At 58.2% G+C, this 17,619-nt stretch overlaps 5 protein-coding genes across 5 annotated transcripts; all 5 read right to left on the bottom strand.

The window, feature by feature from the left end:
• Positions 1-200: 200 nt before the first annotated feature.
• Positions 201-2,714, bottom strand: LINJ_13_1260 (conserved hypothetical protein; the record flags this gene model as incomplete). The annotated part of the gene is made up of 1 exon (XM_001464118.1): positions 201-2,714. The coding sequence occupies one exon, from the start codon at positions 2,712-2,714 to the stop codon at positions 201-203; it is 2,514 nt and encodes an 837-aa protein (XP_001464155.1).
• A 2,266-nt stretch (positions 2,715-4,980) lies between these two features.
• LINJ_13_1270 (conserved hypothetical protein) lies at positions 4,981-7,074 on the bottom strand (the record flags this gene model as incomplete). The annotated part of the gene is made up of 1 exon (XM_001464119.1): positions 4,981-7,074. The coding sequence occupies one exon, from the start codon at positions 7,072-7,074 to the stop codon at positions 4,981-4,983; it is 2,094 nt and encodes a 697-aa protein (XP_001464156.1).
• A 995-nt stretch (positions 7,075-8,069) lies between these two features.
• On the bottom strand, positions 8,070-9,839 carry LINJ_13_1280 (putative endomembrane protein; the record flags this gene model as incomplete). The annotated part of the gene is made up of 1 exon (XM_001464120.1): positions 8,070-9,839. The coding sequence occupies one exon, from the start codon at positions 9,837-9,839 to the stop codon at positions 8,070-8,072; it is 1,770 nt and encodes a 589-aa protein (XP_001464157.1).
• Positions 9,840-11,027: 1,188 nt separating this feature from the next.
• On the bottom strand, positions 11,028-12,242 carry LINJ_13_1290 (conserved hypothetical protein; the record flags this gene model as incomplete). Its single annotated transcript, XM_001464121.1, has 1 exon — positions 11,028-12,242. One exon carries the CDS (start codon positions 12,240-12,242, stop codon positions 11,028-11,030), a length of 1,215 nt encoding a protein of 404 aa, XP_001464158.1.
• A 461-nt stretch (positions 12,243-12,703) lies between these two features.
• On the bottom strand, positions 12,704-14,677 carry LINJ_13_1300 (conserved hypothetical protein; the record flags this gene model as incomplete). The annotated part of the gene is made up of 1 exon (XM_001464122.1): positions 12,704-14,677. The coding sequence occupies one exon, from the start codon at positions 14,675-14,677 to the stop codon at positions 12,704-12,706; it is 1,974 nt and encodes a 657-aa protein (XP_001464159.1).
• Between the last annotated feature and the right edge of the window lie 2,942 nt (positions 14,678-17,619).

A 17,619-nucleotide genomic window follows, 5' to 3' on the forward strand; every position in this document is an offset into this window, starting at 1 on the left:
ATGTCAGCTGCGCTCGCTGGAGCCACGTCGTAGAGCGACGAGGGAAAGAAGCCGGAAGACCCAAGGTCACTCACCAAGGTATTGCATTGTGGAAGCGCAGGGATTAGCGGAGTTCGACGGGAATGGTTGAAGATGCAACGCGCCTGTGCCATGCGTTCGGCACCCGCAGTGAGAAGCGTCGTGTCTCTGACCTCCCTGGCTTACTCATCTGTCAGAAGCTGGGAGATGAGCTTGTGCACCAGGCGCTCCTTGTTTCGACTCTTGCGGTCCAGCTGCTCACGGGGTACGGCCTCTAGCGCCTCCAGCACGGTCGACAGCTCGCGCTTCACAATATCGTAGATGGCAGCTTGCTGCGAATCCTTCTGCGCTTGCAGCCGGATCGTGCGTAGCCAGTCGTCCCACTCCACGTAGAAGTCGGACAACAGCTGCAGACGCAGGGGTACCGCACCGGCCTGCAGCGGCATCTCGAAGGTAAGCTGCAGACAGAGACTCAGGAAGAGCGGCAGCGTCAGTGTCTTGGGCGAGGTGAGCACCGCCTGTTGCTCCCGGCACACCTCGTTCTCTAAGAACGCCAACAGAATGCTGATGTCGTTGGAGGCGAGGATAGTGGTGAAAGCGCCCTTCCAGTCATCCTCCTTGGCCTGCTCCACTGCACGCGCCACGATCGCGTCCGGGCTCGGCGGCGCCGCCGCTTCCTCGGCAACCTTGCTGGACAGTTGGCACTGTGAGAGCGCCACCTTCACCTCCGCCACCTCCTCCTTCATGGAGCGCAGCGCCGAGCTCAGCTTATGGCGGAAGGCCTCAGCCTGGGCGAGGCACGTCGCGGTCTGCGCCGACGAGGCTTCCACCGTCGTGCGGTTCAGCTCCTGGTACCGCTTCGTTGCGGCACCGATGCGCGTGATACTTGCGTTGACCACACGGCGGTACTCCTGCACCGACTGCAGTGTGTTGAAGTCTCCCGTGGCGTTGGTAGGAATCTCTAATTTGCCTGCCTCGTTGGCCGCCCGTTCCACGGAGAGGCGGAGCTGCTTGCTGAGGAGCGCCTTCAGCGCTGCCGAGGCCGCGGCCGCGCTACCACCCTGCACCTCCTGCACAAAGTTGCGGATACTCAGCACAAGCTCGCGCTCCCCGGCCGTTAGCACGCCGTACTCGCTATCAGCAGACCCGGCGGCGTCTGCAGCAACAGGTGCCGCAGCCGGCTTCATGCTTGCCGGAGACGCTGCAGTAGAGGTGATCTTCTCGAGGCGCGCGCGGTTGCGGATGGCGAAGGTGCGACCGCTGTTTTGCGCCTCGGTGCGGTAGCGCGAGTCCTGCAACAGCCGCATCGTGTCTGAGGCGCTTCTCTGCATGCTTACAAGGTCGGCATCAATCACCTTGACCTGCTCGCAGAACTTCTGCGCCTGCGACCGCACGATGGAGGCGACGGCCGTTTCCGACATGCTGCTTGTCTTAATCTCACCAGCAAGCGAGGACGAGACGGCGGTGATCGGCGTTATCGCCGCACCGGCGGCACCCGCGCCGGCCGGCACACCCGTCGCGTCACGACCAGCACCGGTACCGCCAGCCGCGAGGGACGGAAACCAGTTTGCCACAGAGTCGCCCCTCGCTACGGCCAAGTTCGACGCACCGGCGAGGCGGCTGGAGTTAGGCATCGACTGAACAAAACCGGTCTCTGTCCGAATTGTGATGAAGAGCTCGTAGCTGACGGACTTGCTCTGCGCGCTCTCCGTAACCTTGCCAACGGACGTCGTCGAGCACAGCGCCGGCCCTGCCATGCGCCAGGACGTCACCCTGTACGCCTTGAAAAGGGTGTGGTGGGTTTCGATCACCACCGCATACGGCCTCGTGCGAGAGCAGAGCGTGATGTACTCCTCGTCAGCGGTGACACTGATGTCGTACTCCTCCTTCGGCTCATCCTTGTAGGAGAGGCTCAGCTGCTGCTTGAGCGCGAACTTCTGGGTGTCGCTCTGGTAGGCCCAGAAACGAATCTCGCGGTTGCCCTGCGCCGCCGTCACGATGAGCAGCTCCTTGCCCGACTCCTCAGAGAAAGCATGGTGCTGGAAAAAGCAGGCAAAGGTCGGCACAGTGTCCTCATGCGGCTCCCAGACACGGCCCAGCACGCTCTTGCGGGTGCGAGTCGAGATGAGGTCGAGATGCGTCGACTTCGCCGGCACGAGCAGCAGCTGGGCTGCTTGATGGTAGTCGATAACGGGGTACTTGACCGTCGTCTTTGGGGTGAGGGGGATCTTGCTCTTGACGATGCCAGTAGACTCCTCCACCTCCATCACGTCCTGCTGACCGAGCACGTAGAGCCGCTGCGACTCGCCGGCAGTCGAGGCGTAGCCCTCCTCATCCAGTCTTGACTCCACCAACGAGACGGAGATGTCGCCGTTCGCCTGCGTGGTGGGGCAGATGATGGCCAAGTCTCTCCCGCCCACGGCGTAGAAGAGGGTGGGGTGACCGGTAATCCTCTCTGTCGATACTAGGTTTGCGACTGCGGCTGCCTTGATGGTCGTGTCATTGTGCTTGCCGTGGCGGTTCAGCACACGCAGCATGTTGGTTTGCTTCACGTTCATGCAAAGCAGACGTCGGTGACTCGCCAGCAGCGGTCTTGTGCCAACGGTGAAGTTGGCAGACGACGTTTTGCTGAGGATGACATCGGACTTGCATGGCAGAATGTCCGCATCGCTCGTCACGTGGTTCACGCAGTCCATGGCTCCACGCTAAGCTCCGCGTGTCTGCGGGGGGGGGATGGGGGGAGAGAGAGGGTGTGTACAAAAATAATAATAATAAAGCGAGAAAAAAGGGGGGAAGGGCCGAAATTTTTTTGTCTATCGAAGACAGAGAGAGAAGGGCACTCTACCCGCCACCGAAATAACAGCGCCTGCGCTGAATGGGGAGGAGAGAGGGGGGACGGGGGCGGGGGCGTTTCTTCGGAGATGGCTTTCCTTTGGCAGGAATGGCGCGATGTGGAGATAGCGGCGCCGCAATGGCCGTTGCCGCTCGACGAATGCAGCGACAAACAAAAAAAAGCGAAGAATCCGTCCCGGAACGGTGGTATATAGAGAGAACTTCTCCACTTCCCTTGCAGGAGCACCAGATCCACTGAAAAGGCGGAGGAGGAGTGCGGCGAGGCGCGGCGCGGCGCGAGAGAGGGAGGAGGAGGGGGAGGGGGAGGGGCTAATGCACAGTGAGAACGAGAAAGACGAAAGGGAGAGGAGGGGGTAGTCTGACCCTTATCCCTTTTTTTTCCGAAAGGGCGTCTGCAGAAAGGAACGATGAACCCTGCCGTACACACGCCAATCCACCACAACTCGCACGAATGAAAAGAGCGCACCGAAGAGGAAAACCCGAAAAAGGAAAAAAGAAAACTAACTCGCTAAACGGAAGCTGTCGGCACGTTAGTGACGTACACATGCACACCGAAACTGTGTGGGGGGGGGGAGGAAGGATGGAAACAACAACTACAACGGCAAACGAGGAAGCGCAACGTGCAGACTTGCATGCTAAGAGAACGAGAGAGACCGGCGTGAAGGCGAGACAGGGAGAGAGAGGGAGGGGAGGTGCAGCACTGGTAAAGAGCGGGGAGAGACGCAGAGAGAGAAAGGCGTCATTTCTGCCGTCTGCCCGCCCGCTGAAGTCAGCGGAAAGCAGAACGCGTGTACGTCAAGAGTGTGGGTGATCTAGGCAACCGAGGGAAAGAGAGAGGACACATTAAAACGTGTGCAGGCGCACAAAGCCAAACAGGCGCGCGGTCCTATGTTTCTTTTTTTTTCAACGCGTGCGCATTCGTTTTCGGCCATACAGCACCGGCCACACGCCACACTGCACCCCCGCCCCACACATCCGCGCCGTGCGCAGAGGCAGCAGCAGACACACGCCAGCACAGCAGTGCGCCGACTCAGTCAGCTGAGCACGGCCGCCGCCTCACACTCTACGCAGACCCTCTCTGCCGGTCGCCACCTGCTGCGTCCCTCGGGGGTGTCCCAGGTCCCCACCCACCCACCCCACACACACACACCAGTAGGCAGTGAGCGTCGGGCGGGATGCGTTCGAGTCACGCGGAGGCTTCGCCCATCACATGGATGGCGCAAGCGTGTGCGCTGTCGCAGGTCGCTCTGGCCTCTCTGCGTCGTGGGCACGGGAACCCCCGCCACCACCCGAAGTGGTTCGGCATGGGCAGGGCTGGAAAAAAAACGAGGAGGGGGAGGGCTGCTTTGGCTTCCCACCCACACCCACACACACAGAATGGGAGGTGTGCGTGTGCAGTGGAGCCTGCGATACCACGCACTGATGTGTCCCCCTCCCCGTCAACACGGGCGCTGCCTAATGTGGGCCTTCGGCAGTTGATATCGCGTCTTCTGCTGCGTTCAACCGCAGCCACGCATCCCCGTTCTTTCTTTCGTTTTTGCTTTTTTGGTTATCTGAGCGCTGCCCTCGGATTCTCTGGTGCGTTGATGCGAAGCTCAGCGTCGCCAAACGCCCCCACCGCTTTTCTAAGAGCGTGGGTGGAGGGTGCGTGCGTGTGTGTGTGCTTTACAGATCTTCTTCCACTCTCGTTACTCGTTGTGCACCCCGTCGTGTGTGAAAACGAAAGGAGAAGGTGGGGAAAGGCAGGCACGCACTCAGCCCCTTCCCAACGGAAGAGGCAAATGTGCACGTCTATCTCGCACGTGTTGTTGTTTTTTTAGGATGTTCCGCCTGCCCCCCCCCTGTCCCGCCTTTCTTCTCGGTTTTCTCTGCCTTGCTGGCCACCTAGGAAGTGATTGACCGAATGGACATGAATGGGTGCTTGGCCGTCGCATCGCCTCGGTAGCGAAGACCAAAATCCGTGTGGTATAAAGATGCGGCCAGAGGAAGAAGGGACCGAAGAGCAAGTGCAGCAGTGCGCACAGAGAGAAAAAAAGAGGGCGGCGTGCTTTCCCCCTTTTTTCGGCGCTCTTCGTGCCTCCTTCACGATCACGTTTTTTCGTCGCTTCGCTACTCATTCATCAAATTGCCGCCCTTGATGTGCCAGAGTCGGCCGCCTGCCTTGAACTCCGCCACCTCGGCCACAACGCGCTGCACCACAGCCTCCAATGTGCCGGATGCACCACCAGTGCGACCGCGCAGTGCGGCAGATTCCGGCGGAGACGTCAAGCCACGCGCTCGCACCACCTCCTCCAGCCGCTTCATGAGCGCCGCCATCTCAAACTGGCGCAGCTCCAGCACCACGTAGAGAATGGCCGGCCGGTAGTAGTCCACAATGGGCTCCCCGGCGGACTTAAGGATCCACGTGGCATCCGTGAACTTGTCGAGACACTGCTGCAGCGCCGTGCTTAGCATCGCCTTAGTCGCATGTGGGTAGCGTGCTTCCTGTGCCTTGATCACGAGGTCTTTCACCCGCTGCTTGTTAATGACGCCGTGTTCCGCAAACAGCTCGCGGATGTAATGCCGAATCGGCGCAATATCAGCGTCCTTGAAGCCCAAATCGGCACCCGAGGCGGGGGAGCTAAAAGGTGAAGCAGATGCGGCCACGCCACTTCCAGAGTGGCCGCTCGTCATGGAACTCACTGGGGAGGCGATGGACTGCGCTGTGTTTGCACCGCCATACGGGAGTGTCGCAGATGCCGCTGTGCCAGTCGTCGGTGGTGTGCCGCGCGGACGGAGGCACAGCTGCGGCACAGGTCTCCCTGCGTTGATGTAAGGGATGTGTGCCATTACCTGTGCGCAACGGCGACGCCACGCCTCGTGTTGGCTGGATTCTTCAGCCGCAAAATTAGCTTTGAAATCACATAGATTCGCCTCTCGCGCGGCGCGATCTTCGGGGACGTACTTGAGTCGCCAGCGCCGCTTGGATGGATCGGGCTCTTCTGTGTTCAGCACCGCCACTGTTGCGAGGATTTCCTTGATCGAGCGCCGTGCGGCGGATGTCGTGATCAAGGCATTAAAGTCTGCCCGCGCCACGCTGCCATCCTCGCTTTGGTAAAAACGAGCCAAAATCACCTCGCGCAGCGCCGCCACTGATCCGCGGAACTGATCACAGTACCGACTAACCCACACACCATGCAGCCAAACGGCACACGACTTCAGCGCCTCCAACAGCTGTGCCTCCGGCACAGTCGACATCGTCTTCACCACCTCATTCGACGTGTAGGGCACCACGATGCTCTGAAGTAGCCGGAGCGTGAGAATGTGGCAGCGCTGAAGCAGTTGACTGGTCTGCTCAGCGACAGATTTGCGGTTGGCAAAGCGGTGAATAATCATCGACGGGTGCGCCTCGTCGCCACCGGAAATACCTCCAGATTGAAGAATTTCAGGAGGAAAGAGGCTGTTTTCCACTTTGGCCGGCTCCGACGCCGCGTTTGGACTGCCAATAATTCCTTCGAGAGTCGGCGAGCGCAGCCGAGACCGCATTGCCGAGCTCTCCACAGAATCATCACGGAAGAACTGTATCTCTTGCGCGGTGTCCGCTTCCTCGTTCAAGACACGGCTGCGCTGGCGTCGCAGCTCACGCTGGATGCGATCTGCCGCCGTAAACCCAGGCATTGCCGTGGAGTTGGACTGGCTGCAAAACGCTTCGGCCACGCGGACGGCACCGGTGGATGACTCTGGAATGCTCAGCGCCGGAGTGAACTGCTGAATCGTCGAAACCGGGGTGAGGTGAATCCCCTCGGGGGTGATGTAGCCAAGCACGTAATTCGACTGCGGCAAAAAGGGTTGCGACTGCAACGTGTAGTTGAAGGTGTGGTGTCGCTGAAGCTCCATCTGGCCCAGCATATCCGCTGCGGACTCCGGCAATGGTCGGAATGAAGGGGAGCCAAATGTGTCCAGAGAACACTTCATTGTGAGGCGCGAGCCTGGTTGGAGTACCGACGAACCCTTTCCGTGTGCCAGCAGGGCCTCACCTTCTTCAGCTACCGTTCCGCTTGTACTGAACAGCTTTATTTCTGTCGCCTCGTATGGCCGCTGCCTACGACGCAGGGGGTACTGAAAAATGTGAGCCTGATTTACAAGCGCCGGCGAAGCGTAAACGTTGAATGACGCTACAACCTCGTCATCCTCGATATCAGCAGGACAGGCGCCAAAGTTCATTGCATTTATAACTCCTTTTTTTCTGCGGGGTGTCAACAACAAAACCTTCGAGCTTCCGCGCGGGACGGTTGGGAAGAGAAGAAGCGCCCATTCTTTTTCTTTTCTTTCGTGAAAATTTTCAGTGAGCATAAATTGAAAAATGCGACAAGTGCAGACCGAAAAAAAAAGCGTGAAGTCAAGTGGACATGAAAAAGCCAAGAGAGTGCTCTAGGTGAGAGAGTAAGCGAGCATAGAAAGCTCTTTCTTCCTCTTTGACTTGTCCAATCGCCGGCACCTCGTCCGGTGCCAAGTCGAGCACATGGCGATAAGCGAAAAGCAGCAAGTCCCCATTCTTCCCAGAACAGAAAGAGAGAGTCTCTCGAACTTCCAAGCATGTTCCCTCTTTTTATTGCTTTGCATGTTTTCGTTTCTGCTCAAAATCAGTCGCATAAAAATCATTCTCCATTATTACGAAAGACCGAGCCACGGCGACGCTTCCTTTTTCTGGTCTTGCGTAGCCACTATCTCAGGAATATATATATATATATGCTGTGGCTTCCGCTAGACAAAACAGAGGTACTGTACTGGCCACTTCCAGTAAACAGCTGGATTCTTCAGCACATTGAATCTGCATCTTTGGTGCCTATTACCTCAGTAATTTCGACCAACATGAAGAATCAAAGCTTGAACCAGGCAGGGCAAGGGCCAAGTCCCTCGCGCGTACACGTGGATGTAGAAAATGTGATGTGCCTTCAAAAAAAAAAAAAGGTACACGGAGACAGGGACCAAAAAGCTCTTCGATTCGAATCTAGCTAAAACTTCGATTTCTATGTTTTTCCATTTGCGGAGGGCCCCCGAAACATTTTCAGAACAGCTCCGAAAAAGGAGAAACAGAGGGAATCAGTAGGAGCATCGCAAGTAGCTCCTTCAAAGATGCAAATCAATCGTAGTTTCCTCCCCAGAGCCGCCACCGCGCAGGCATACCCGAATGGCAAGCCCCTCTTCGCTTTCTCAGCTCAGTCATTCTTCGCTTGCGCATAAATCGCCTTCACAAAGTAAGAGGCAGCGAAATAGCTCACCGTTCCACCGATGAGAGCTAAAAACAACATAATCACAAAGCAATACGAGTAGTACAGCACAAGCATGAACGGTCCATGCATCGAGGTCTTGAAAAGATAAAAGAAGACCGCATAGGCAAAAGTGTAAGCTGCGCAGGATGCCCCGAAGCCGATGGACATCCATTTCCAGTAATGGTTCTCTGTCGACAGCAGTACAAAAGTCGCAACAACCGACACGCACGCGGTTACGACAATGTAAAAAATTGCTGTAACGGTGAGAAATCCGTAGAAGTGAAAAGGCCTGAGTGACCAGATGGAAGTGAAAACAAAGCTGAATTCCACGAAGACAGCGATGAAAGGAAGGATGCCACTCACCAACAAGAGGTAGCGAGGTGCTAGCAATTTCCGCGGTGGCCGCGGAATGAGGCGTGGAATTTGATTGACGTGCGGGATATTTCTTCTCCGCTCCGTTCGCCGAAATACGTAGCGGCTGCATAGAACGCCGGCGAGGCACAGCGGGTATGCAACGAAGACCCACAAACACAGAACAATACTGACTCCTTTGAAGCACGGAAGTTTCGAAGACCCATATATCATTGCAACAAACCAGGTGGGGGAAAAGACCGTCGTGTAAATCACTGGCACCAAGAGGAAAGTGACATGAAATGCGCGAATCCACTTCGACGCCATGGGCGGTGCCATAAAGCCACACCCCATAAACTGATATCCGGAAACATAGCCGGCAATGCTACTAGTGAAGACATAGCCAAGCACAGAAAAGGTCACCAAGTTGTGGCTCATCGAGGTACGATGATTACTCACGACAGACAAAAAAATGGTCAAGGCTGTCAGCAGCAGAAGCTGCGTGCCGCACCCAAGGATGGCACAAAATATGCCAGTATGTCGCGGCACCCGAAATACATCCGCGTACAGGCACCTCCACCCTGACTCGTCGATGATGTCCTGCCCTTCCAAACGAAACTGCGCCTCCCTTTCTATTTTCGCGTGCTCGCTGCGCAGCGTTCGCGAAAGAATGAGTGCGATGAGAGAAAAAAGTAGCAGCACAATCAAGCTCGTGTTGATAAGAGAGGCGAGTCGCGTTCGTGAGCTGACGTAGCGCGTTTCGAATACGGTCGAAAATCGATTGGCGTACTCCACGGTCGATGGCTCGAAAACTACCGAATATGTAAAGGTGTAAACGGTATCGATTTCGAATTTCGCTGGTGAGCTCGTCTCAAACGTGACGTTCACAATTTCATTTCCGTTCACACCAATGTAAAATGTCTGGTGAAGGAAAATCGAAAGTTCATTGTCACTGATTTTGTCGCCGATCGCACCCCACACTGGTAGCTCATCGATAGTGAGTTCGTAACGATAGTTGCGTTGGATTACATACGCCAAAATCTTTGCTTCGTAGACATTAAATTTGTGTTTGCACAAAACCCTATCGCTAGTGTTGTGGTTGAATCGAATATCCGTGGCTAAAGTGAAGACGCGCTCACCTGCAAGAAGCTCACCAAGAGTGAGTGACTTCTTCTCTTCCTGCAAAGCGCACCCTGGCAATAATGTGTAGTGATAGGTCTCGTATGTGTTGCCGTGCGGGTGCATTTTGCTAGCAAAGACTGTGACCTCATCACCGCCCAGGTATGTATGCTTCGATGCGCTGGCAGCGTTTATGCAGAGCATGCACACAAGCGCTGCCGAAGTCAGCAAAGAGGAAAGGCCCATTTGCTGTGCAAAATAGAGTGAGCTACAGCATCAAAGAAATCTTTGTGTATTGCATGCGCAGTGACAGCAGGGCCGGATGAGAAAGAAGGAAGACATGAGGAGGGAGAGATGAAGTTGATTATTTCCTTTTCCTAAAGGCCTCATAGGGTCATATTGTGGGCATCGTTTGAATCGCTCTGGCAATCAGAAGCTTGCGGGAGCTGGTGGCGACATTTGCCCCAGCCCAACACCAGAGCTGACAACAGCTTTGCTTTTTTTCCATACGCCATTGCTGCTGGGGGGGGGCCTTCGGTTTCGTTTCCGGGGGGGGGGTCGTTTTGCGGTATTTCGGTGTGGGGGCGGCCGCCGTGCGTGGTGCCCAGCCAGGAGGGGCGGGCTTGGCCCCGCCTTTAGGGGTTCCTCGGCGGTGGCGAGGGCGGGAGGGGCAGCCAACAGAAAGGGGGGGCGGGGCACATGGAGAAGAAGCAGGAGGGCCGTGGGAAGGCCCCACGGGCAGAGCGGAAATGTTTCGTTTTTTTTTTTATCCCGGCTCGCCGAGCGGCGTCGCACTGCGCGGTGGGTGGCGACGAATGGGTGTCTTTGTTTTTTTTTTCAACGTGTTCACTCTTCCACGAACCAACGGACGCATAAACAATCTTAGCTCACCCCCCTGGTGGTATGTGGCGCCGGGGCTGTATGAAGGAATCGGGCCAAGCAACACCGTTTGGCGTCGTTCGACCCAGCACAGGTCAGGCCCGTGGATCGCTCTTCGCATGAACGCATCGCGACGAAGAAAAATAGTGGGCTGATACCGCCAAGGAACCGGCGCGATCCGTAGAGAGCTGGTCGAGGCGTGGTCATGGCCGCACGCCTCCACGGCACCGCTCCGGCAGACACCTGCCCGCCGGCGCCAAGAGCCCGCAGCCGTAGCCGAGGGCGGACTCCGCGCAGAGCGTGGGTACTGGACCCGGATGCCACACGCGCTGAGGTGGCCGGCATCGTCGTGAAGGATGAAAAAAAATGCAAGGATCTGCAGCCATAGGTCGTGGTGGTGGTGGGTGGCGGAGCGATGCTGCAACAGAGGCGTCGAACGACAACGCCGGCGCAGGGGTAGGGTGGAAGAAGGGCCGCTTGTCAAGGGGCCGAGGGGAGAAGACGGGCATTCGGGTGCATCATTGGGCGCTCCGCGGTGGCGCACGTTGGAACCAACTAGAACTCGATGAACTTGCCCATGGGAATAATTTGGAACCTGCTCTCATCGATACTGGCGTCCTTTAAGGTCTTGCGCAGGACCTGCGGCGGCTCATCGAGCGGCTCGTCGGCGAGCTCAAAGGTACCCCAGTGCACCGCCACGGCCTGCTGGATGTGCTGGTCCTGAAAGATCTGCACCGCGTGCTCTGGGTCGATGTGGGCGCGCGCCATGAACCACCGCGGTGAATACGCGCCGATCGGGAGCGCGGCCATATCCATCGGGCCGAAGTGAGCGTAGATGCTCGTCGAGACATCCGGGTTGTACGCCGTGTCGCCAGCGAAGAAGTACTTCTTGTACCGGTTCCACGTCCGCTGTGCCTCGACCAGCACCTCGGAGCTAGACCCGATGCCGCTGGAGGAGATGAGGGTGGGCTTCTCGCACGTAGACGCGGGCTTCTGCTGATGCTGCTGCTGGCCTGGCTGCCAGCCGACACACCAGCCGCACCATAGCACCTCATTATCGTCGAAGGCGCTGTGCTTTCCCCAGTGCTGAGCCGGCGTGCAACCCACCCGGACCCCTTTCACCTCGCACGCCTCGTACCAGTCAAGCGTGGTGATAGACGCGGCCGGCACACCCCACTCTCGGAGGAAGCGGTCCAGCTTCAGCGGCACCACGAACTGGGCATCGGGGAAGCGGACCGCAACGGCCTTGATGCTTTGCTTGTCCATGTGGTCATAGTGGTTGTGCGAGACCGTGACAATGTGGATCGGTGGGAGCTGCGCTGCCGTGGCGGCCGGCGGGAACCGGCGCGACGGCCCGGCAAACGACAGTGGCGAGGCACGCTGCGAGAAGATGGGGTCGAAGAGGACGTTGACGCCATTGGAGAGGCACAGCAGCTGACTCGAGTGACCGATCCAGTACACCCGGTTCTTGGCTGGCTGCGCTTCGTCGTTACTCATACTCGCCCGCCACTGCGCCACTGACTCGGCCATGTTGCACGGCGCGTACCAGATCTTGCCGAACGCGTCATAGCCTCCTTTCGGCTTTGGGACGCCGTTGCACGAGTGGGACAGCATCCATTGCATCACTTTCCCGGCCGACGCGCTAGACGACGATGCAAGACCGAGGTTCTTGAAGTGCTTCCCGTCTCTGTTGCGGTTCGACCAGTACGAACCGATCGCCGCGCGCTTCGGGTATTCAAAGCCTGGCTTTGGCTGCACGGACTCCGGCATTGGCAAGCGCACCCATATGTGTACGAGTCTTGACGTGGCCTGGTACCGGAGTGTGTATGTGCACACCAAGGCCGAGATGCGAGATGCAGGAAACTGAAAGGGGGTCGCGAAGAAAACGACTTCGCAATGGTGAGGGGAGTACGTTTTTCGTGTGCGCGTTTTGCAGTCTTCTGCCGGTGCAGCTGCACGAAGGAGACGAAGGGAAGCCGTCAGTGGTGCGCCCACGGAAGAGCCCGGTCGAGAGAAGCGTAGATGAGAGGGATAGAGAAGTGAAACCACACACGCACACGCGCACGCCCAACAACAAAGGCGACAACTACGCCAACGCCACGCTGCCGTCATCTGAAAGACGACGGCAATCGCGAAGACGCGAGACAGCTGCCGGGCGTCTGTGTACGCATGTACTCGTTTCTTCTCACATGTTGTGCGTTTTGCGCTGTTTTCTTCCTCTTTGTCGCCGCTTACTTGGCTGGCAGCTCGTGGTAGACGTCTTCGGCCATGGAGGCGGGCAGCCGCACCGTCTTGTGGCCATTGTACACGTAGTCGCGCGGCGGCTCGCAGCCGGCCACCTCCGTGAGGCTGTACGTCTGAATGACGGACTCGAAGGCGCCAACGAGGAAGAGAGCACCGAAGGCGGGGTAGGCGGCGGCGCAGGAGATTCCACCAACAACGTCGCCATCCTCACCGTCGTCCGCCGACACCTCGTCGCTGTTGCTACCTGCTATCGCAACGTTGGCTGTTTTGGGCTTGTGCATGCTCTTGAAGGCGTCGGCGAGCTGCTGCTGCTGCTGCTGCACCCTGCTGCCTTCAGAGGGGTACGGCGCCAGGGCGAAGCGACGCGCACACCGCAGCAGTGCCTCCGGCTCGTCGTACACGTGCCACTCTTTCACGAGGCCGTCATCGTAGGAGCATGTGACGAATACGTCTGGGGTGCGCAGCACGCAAATGTGGCGCCCGAGGCCGCGAAGCTCCTGCCGTGTGCTCGTCACAAGCTGCGGCACGTAGGTCTCGGCGACAGCTGTGCAGGCGTCTTTGTCCGGGCGGCACGTCCACACGCACACCCTGCCATCGGCACAGCTGGTCACGAGGCGACGGTTCCCGGCAAGCACACGAAGCGCAAAACACGCTGTCCCTGGCGTTCGGAGGAAGGCGAGCGGGTACACGACCGGCACAACGCAGCTGAGCGGCACCCGCAGGTCATTCCTGAGCTCACCGCCTTCGAAGGAAACTGGCACGACCGTGTCCGTTAATCGGTCGCCCACTGTGGCGCCGCCGCCGGAAACCGCCGCCGTGCTCAGCTTGACAGTGTTCCACACCACGCCGACCGCCGCCCCGCCTGTGACCATACGACCGTGCTTGGGCTTCCACCTGCTCACCTGGCCGGCGCTGCTGCCACCGCGCTCCATCGCGCGCGCCATCTCCGACTGCACAATCGATGCAGGCAGCACCCACACGTGATGGTTGGCGAGCCGCGAAGCGCGGTACTCCACAATCTTCTCAGAATTGGCACTAGAGGCTGTAGGAAGCATGCTGCCTGCGTCGGAGTCATGCCGCAGCGACGCCTCGTAGCGCAACAACGCGCAGGGAAGCGGCGCTTGGTGCTCCTCGTCCCAGCAGAGCGGGTGGTGCGCGGCGAGCGCGTCGGCTGACGGTGACTCCGGACCGCGCCACGGCAATGCGTTGATGGCCCACACATACACACCGCCCTCTGTCCCGGCAAACACCCGGCCTGCCAGCTCATCTACTTCTAAACAGTGCACGACGCGGCCGGCATCTCGGGACGGCACCTTCTTCGAGTTGTCCTCGCGCGCAAACGGGCTGAGAGGGGACAGCATGCCCGTCATGTTCGCACTGCACATGAGCACGTGCTGCAGCGTATAGGAGCGGGCGACCACGTCGACACGCCACAGCCGCACGAGACCGGTGTCGTCGCCAGTGAAGACATACACAGCTGTGGGCTCGGCGGCGTGGACGGCATTGCGCCAGTGCTGCAGCGCGCCTTGCAGTGACGTGTCGCTCTCTTCCCCAGCCTTGCTACGACTCGGCGTTGCGGTGAAGGCGGAACCTTCCCATAATCTGGTGCTCCGCACCGCGGACGGGTGCGGCAGACACGTAATGCCAACCGGTACAGGATGAAACACGCTCACTGCAACACTCGTGTCCCCAGAAGATGCCGCGGAGGCGAAGAGTGTACCTAGGTGGTCCACGACTGTCACCGGCTCCTCGCGGGCGTGGCGGTGCAGAAGTCGACGGCCGACGCAGTTGAGCGGTGCGCGACCGCCCTCTGCGATGGCGCGTGCGGCCAAAGCATCGCCGCGCGCCGCCGCCTGCGCCAGCTCCGTCTCGCGTTTCCAGAGATGGGCTAGCTCGGGCAGCGTGGTCTCGCCGCACTCCGCAACGAGGGCTTCGAGGAGGTGTGGAGGCAGTAATGGCATGAGAAAGGCGTGCCCGTTGTCTGTGCCAAAGAAGAAGTACTCCACCTGCGTACACGCACCGAGAACAGCGGCGTTGTGCAGCGCTGCCGCCAGCCGCGAAGCCCGCAGCTCATCTGACACGCTGCCGTCTCCAGCCCACTCAGGCGGTAGTGCCCACGACAGCAGCGCTGCCGCTTCCTCAGCGCCGAGGGCGGGGACAAGAGTGTAGCCAAGACCGGAAACGAAGTTGAAGGCGCTGTCCTCCAATGTTAAGGCTGCTGCTCGTGCCTTATCATTGCATTGCTCATCGTAGAGCGGGGTGCGTAGCGCCGCCGTGTGCGGAGTGGCCGGCACCGCCACAGTCGGGAATATACGCCGCCGAGCCCACATGCGGTTGATAATGGAGGTAGGGGTGGGGGAGAAGGTGTACAAGAAACCTCGATATGCGCCGCGACAGTCGGAGAGGAGGGAGGCTGCCACGTGCAGGGAGAAAGAGAAATGCTCTGGTCTTACCCTGATCGTGTGTGCGTGTGTCTCCACATAAGCGGACGATGTTCTGCCCGTCTCTTGTGTACCACGATTAGCGTTGACGTTCGTGTGCGCGTCGCAGGAGCCGACGCGTTACGCCGGAGGGAGACAGGTGGGAGGTTTTTGTTTAGACCGTCGTGAGGGAGTGGAGGGAGGAGGAAGAGAAGGAACGGATGAAGCGGCGGTCGCATCGCCCGCATGTCGTTCGTTTTGTTTTCTTCTTCCCACAGTTGCGCGTTTTCCGCGAGGGAAGAAGCAAAAAAAAAAAAGAGGTGGGCGCCGAAAGGCAACTGCCCATCATATCCCCGTGGACACGCGCCTTGCATTGACCGCATACGCACCCGGAACGAATGCAAGCCGCTGCCAACCACATACACGTGCACCCTCGAGAAAGAGGGCTTGCGTGTGTGTGTGTGTGCGTGTGTCTCCTTCACCTCACAAAAACCGAACCACAGAGCGAATTCAATTCTTCCATTTCTAACACAGCTATGGTCCAGCGGCGGCTATGCAGTGCTGTCATGGCGCGCATTCCGATGGCGGTGCTGTGCGCCACAAGCTGCTGTCCCCCCCCCTCCCCACTCCAGAAAAAAAAATGTTTGTTTTTGGTGAACTCCGTTTTTTTTTCCACTTCAGCGCTTACTCTCTTGGCCGCTTAAATGGTGCTGTTCAGAGGGAGGAGACAGAGACAGGAGCAGGGCGAGAGAGTGCACACACGCGCACACAAGTGCCCTTACGGGGGGAGGGAGGAGATCCAGTCGGTGTTAGGAGAGAGAAGAAGCACAAAACACATAGGGGCACCATCAACGAGACAAGCAAAGCAGATACACACACATACACACACAGAAAGAGAGAGAGGAGCACAGAGGTGGTTCGCCCAGCGGCGGGTCGGGGGGGGTGACGGTGGGGTGTGGGGGGAAGAGTCGCCGCTTGCCCACCGTCGCCCCGCCCCCTCCCCCTCTCCTTCACCTTTTTCTTTGCCGCAAGTTGGCCTTTCCACTATCAGCACCTTCATGACGGTCGGCAAACAGAGAGAGAGAGAGAGGACAGGCGATTCACCGGTGACATGCCTTCGTAGCTCTTGGAACCTCTCCACAGAGCCCCTCCCCCTTACCTTACCCTGTAGCGATAGACAGAGACCTTCGTGACGAGCAATGTGGTTTATAGAGACAGGGGAAGAGGAGGGTGAGTGGTGCTGATCAGAACCGGAGAAGAGGAAGCACACAGCTCCTCTTCCCCATTCCCTTGACACACACACACGCACGCACATAGACATAGGAAGATATGCACACGCACAAAGAAAAAAGAAGTAGCACAGGAGTGAGAGAGAGACAAGACACGGAGGAACAAGAACCCTCCCGACAGAGAGAGAGGTGCACCCGAAGAACGCCGAGCGGCGTCGCAACAACACAGCAAACGCTCTCACCTGTTTTCCAATCTCCTTTTTATTTGAAGAATGAGGCGAAGGAGGGGGAGAGGAGGAGGAGGAGGAGGAGGAGGAGGAGGAGGGAGGTGAGGTGTGCGCACGCGTGTAAAACGATAAGCAGCACTTTCGGTGGTAGTAGAAATTGCATTACTATCCTCGTCATCCGATAGCGGCACCCTTTCCCTCCTCTCGGCACGGCACGCCGGTCAGCACGGGGAGAGTCCTGCCGTTAAACCCACAGCAACGGGTATACACACACGCGCACACTTACATGGGCCACCTCCCTCCCTCCCTCCCCCCAACAAAGACAAAAAAGGAAGTGCAACGGCGGGTCGGTGGGGGTTGATGAGGCCGAGGAGAGCACCACCACAGCCATCCACCACAAGAAGAGAGAGGGGGGGGGCATATTGTGCGAAGAGAACGACGACACAAAACGATAGATGGACGACAGCGAACACAGACAGAAAAGGGAAATCCCTCGAAACGAAAACGGTCACTAGACACCACGCGAAGGCTGAGACGATATATGAGGAGGGAGAGGGCAGCGGCCGTAACGGAGCCAAAAGTCCCATACACAGACACACACACACGGAACGAGCGATCGTTTTATTTTTTTTTTCTTTTTATTCGCGCGCGCGCATGTGTGTATGTGGATGGAGACGGCGAGGGAGAGGGTAGAAATGGTAATAACAAGAGGCATTCACCTAGAGAACACTAAATACCCCTGCCCCCCTGCTTCCCCCCAAAAAGTCAAAGAACTGTCGTTGGCAAGATGACCAACACGAGAGCGAACAGTACAAAGAGAGGCGAGAGGGAGAACGAAGAGACGTCGTGGAGAACCCGCCCATGTCAAAGACAGTCACACAGACATACACGCACACGTGAAGGAAGAATACACACACACACACAGGGAGAGAGAGAGCGAAAAAGGCTCGAATGAAGAACGCCATCAGCATCGGCTACACAACGATAAACGACTGACGCCGCCGGCGAGCACGAGTGGCCGAGAGGG

Source organism: Leishmania infantum, chromosome 13 (genome assembly GCF_000002875.2).
Source record: "Leishmania infantum JPCM5 genome chromosome 13".
NCBI classification, from domain to species: domain Eukaryota; phylum Euglenozoa; class Kinetoplastea; order Trypanosomatida; family Trypanosomatidae; genus Leishmania; species Leishmania infantum.